Here is a 2,290-nt window from a genome sequence, read left to right as displayed (position 1 = left end):
GTAGTAGTAGTAGTAGTGTTGTTTGTGAAACTGATTTTTTGCCTTCATTTTTATTCAAATCAACGGAAACCTTGACTCTCCGATGGGTGGGTTAATTGTATGAAAGGAGTGGGACAAAGGTTTGCTCAAGGAGTTGTTGAATTTCAAGATGCGCTGTCAAAGTATACTACTCATTCCGATTTTAATTTTGATTTTGTTAAGAATGATAAGGATCGTGTCACTGGTCATTGTAAGAGAAGGGCTGATTTGGGATGTTTATGGAGCGTGCATGCTAGAGTGGAAAATTATAGTAAAGCTTTTGTTATTAAACAATTTGATGATGTACATACTTGTGGATCTTCTTTTTGTACAATTAAACATGCTAGGATGACTCAAGTATGATTGGTGGGCTAATTTCAAGTGGTATTCGTAATAAGGCTTGACATCGGTTAGTGAGGTGGTTTGTGATTTTAAGGACTATTATGGAACATAAGTTTCTTATCGACGAGCTTGGATGGGTGTTGAAAAAGCAAGGGGTCTTGTTTTTGGTGACTGTTCATCATCATTTGACGATCTTCGTTGGTATATTGATGCCGCTAATGCTTGTAATCCGGGGAGTGTTTTTGATATGGAATTTGATATTGATAGTAAAAGAAGACATTTCAAATGCTTGTTTTTCGCTTTTGAGGCATGTATTCATGGTTTCAAGTATTGTAGGCCTGTGTTGATGCTTGATGGAACTTTCTTGAAAGGAAGACACAAAGGTTGTTTATTGGCTGCTACGGCAAAAGATGGTAACCAAGGTATATTTTGTGTCTCTTTGTTATTATTATTGAAACAGTGATAATTCTATCATTTTTGTTACTAGAGAGTGCTAATTATTGAGTATGATCAATCTATTAGTGATAAATTTATACTGTATACTTTTGTTAAATTTTTATATTTATATAATGATAAATTTATCTATGGCTAGTGTTATATGTTATATACTTTGTGTTTTGATTTTCTTTTTGTAATTTTTTTATTTGTTATTGATAACGTGCATATATATATTTTTTTGTAGGTTTATATCCGTTATGTTTTGCGATTGTTGATAGTGAAAGTTATGACAGTTGGCGTTGGTTCTTGTCAAAGTTATTAGGTATTATGACTCCAGAAAGGGATATTGCGTTTGTTACTGATCGACATGGAGGTTTGTTGAAAGCTTTAGCTGAGGTCTTTCTGTTTTCTTCTCATTCTTTTTGTCTAATGCATTTGAAGACAAACTTGAAGACTTATTTGTCAGTGAAGAGTCATGAATCTAAAGAGTATTTGCTTACGCTTTTTAGTAGATGTGCATATGCTCCTACTATTGAGTTGTTTAATGAGCTATTTGAAGAATTTAAGGGTTTTTGTGGTCGTAGTGTTGAGAAGTTTCTTGAGGATTTGCCTAATGAGTGTTGGTGTAACGCTTATTTTCAAGGCAAGAGGTATGGTGAAATGTGCACAAATGTTGCGAAATCTTTTAATTCATGGATTAGGGATGAACGCCATTTGTTTTCAACTAGTCTTGTTGATGCTATACGGGTGAAACTAATGGAGCAATTTTCAAGAAGGAGAAAAGTTGGGAATAAGTGGAATCATATTGTTTGTCCTTTTGCAGAGAAAAAGTTGGAAGAAGCCTTTAATGATACAAAAGCATGGTTAGTTAAGAAATGTAGCGATGACATTTATGAAATCCAATTGGATCATTCAGTTATGGTTGATATTGGGAAATGTTGTTGTTCTTGTTGATAGTGGGAAATTGATTCTTTTCCTTGCAAACATGGTTTTTGTGCTATAAAGAGGAGTGGGAAGGATCTGAATTGCTTTCTTGATGATTATTACCGTGTTAGTAGTTATTGTGATTCTTATTCACATTCTGTCTATCCAGTTCCTAGTATGTGGAAGCCAAATGTAGTTGTTGATGATGACGTTGTTTTACCTCCTCTTTGTAAGAGACCAGCTGGACGTCCAAGAACGGAGAGAATACCTTCTAAGGGCGAAATCAAGAGAATTAGATACAGTAGGTGTGGAAAGATGGGAACTTATAATCGGAAGACATGTAAAGAAACTTTGCTTTAGTTGTATTGATTTTAATTGAATTACTTTGTTTGAGAGGTGTTACTTGCATTGAATGATTGAGTATTTTTTGAAAGATGTATCATTTTGGTACTCGCATTGAATGATTGAGGAATTTGTTGATCAGAAATTATATTTTTTGCTGATATTTTTACAGGATTAAGTTTTATAAATTTATATTATTTGATTTAGGTTAAATGTAGTTGCTATT

The 2,290-nt window shown here is 33.5% G+C and overlaps 1 protein-coding gene across 1 annotated transcript; it reads left to right on the top strand.

The window, feature by feature from the left end:
- Positions 1–493: 493 nt before the first annotated feature.
- LOC114267027 (uncharacterized) lies at positions 494–2,082 on the top strand. Its single transcript, XM_028208008.2, has 3 exons — positions 494–782; positions 1,043–1,713; positions 1,756–2,082. The coding sequence occupies exons 1-3, from the start codon at positions 494–496 to the stop codon at positions 2,080–2,082; spliced, it is 1,287 nt and encodes a 428-aa protein (XP_028063809.2).
- The last annotated feature ends 208 nt before the right edge of the window (positions 2,083–2,290 follow it).

The sequence above is a fragment of the Camellia sinensis genome, chromosome 5, assembly GCF_055761805.1.
Source record: "Camellia sinensis isolate YWXY chromosome 5, ASM5576180v1, whole genome shotgun sequence".
NCBI lineage: Eukaryota > Viridiplantae > Streptophyta > Magnoliopsida > Ericales > Theaceae > Camellia > Camellia sinensis.
Note: the sequence above shows the minus strand (reverse complement) of the source record. Positions and strands in the feature narration are given on the sequence as shown.

What these genes read in the sequence shown, in the direction of transcription:
- LOC114267027 (XM_028208008.2), top strand. Translation starts at nt 494, where the DNA reads ATGGGTGTTGAAAAAGCAAGGGGTCTTGTTTTTGGTGACTGTTCATCA. An exon ending in GGCAAAAGATGGTAACCAAG is followed by an intron (nt 783 to 1,042) that starts GTATATTTTGTG and finishes ATTTTTTTGTAG; the next exon opens with GTTTATATCCGTTATGTTTT. An exon ending in AAATCCAATTGGATCATTCA is followed by an intron (nt 1,714 to 1,755) that starts GTTATGGTTGAT and finishes TCTTGTTGATAG; the next exon opens with TGGGAAATTGATTCTTTTCC.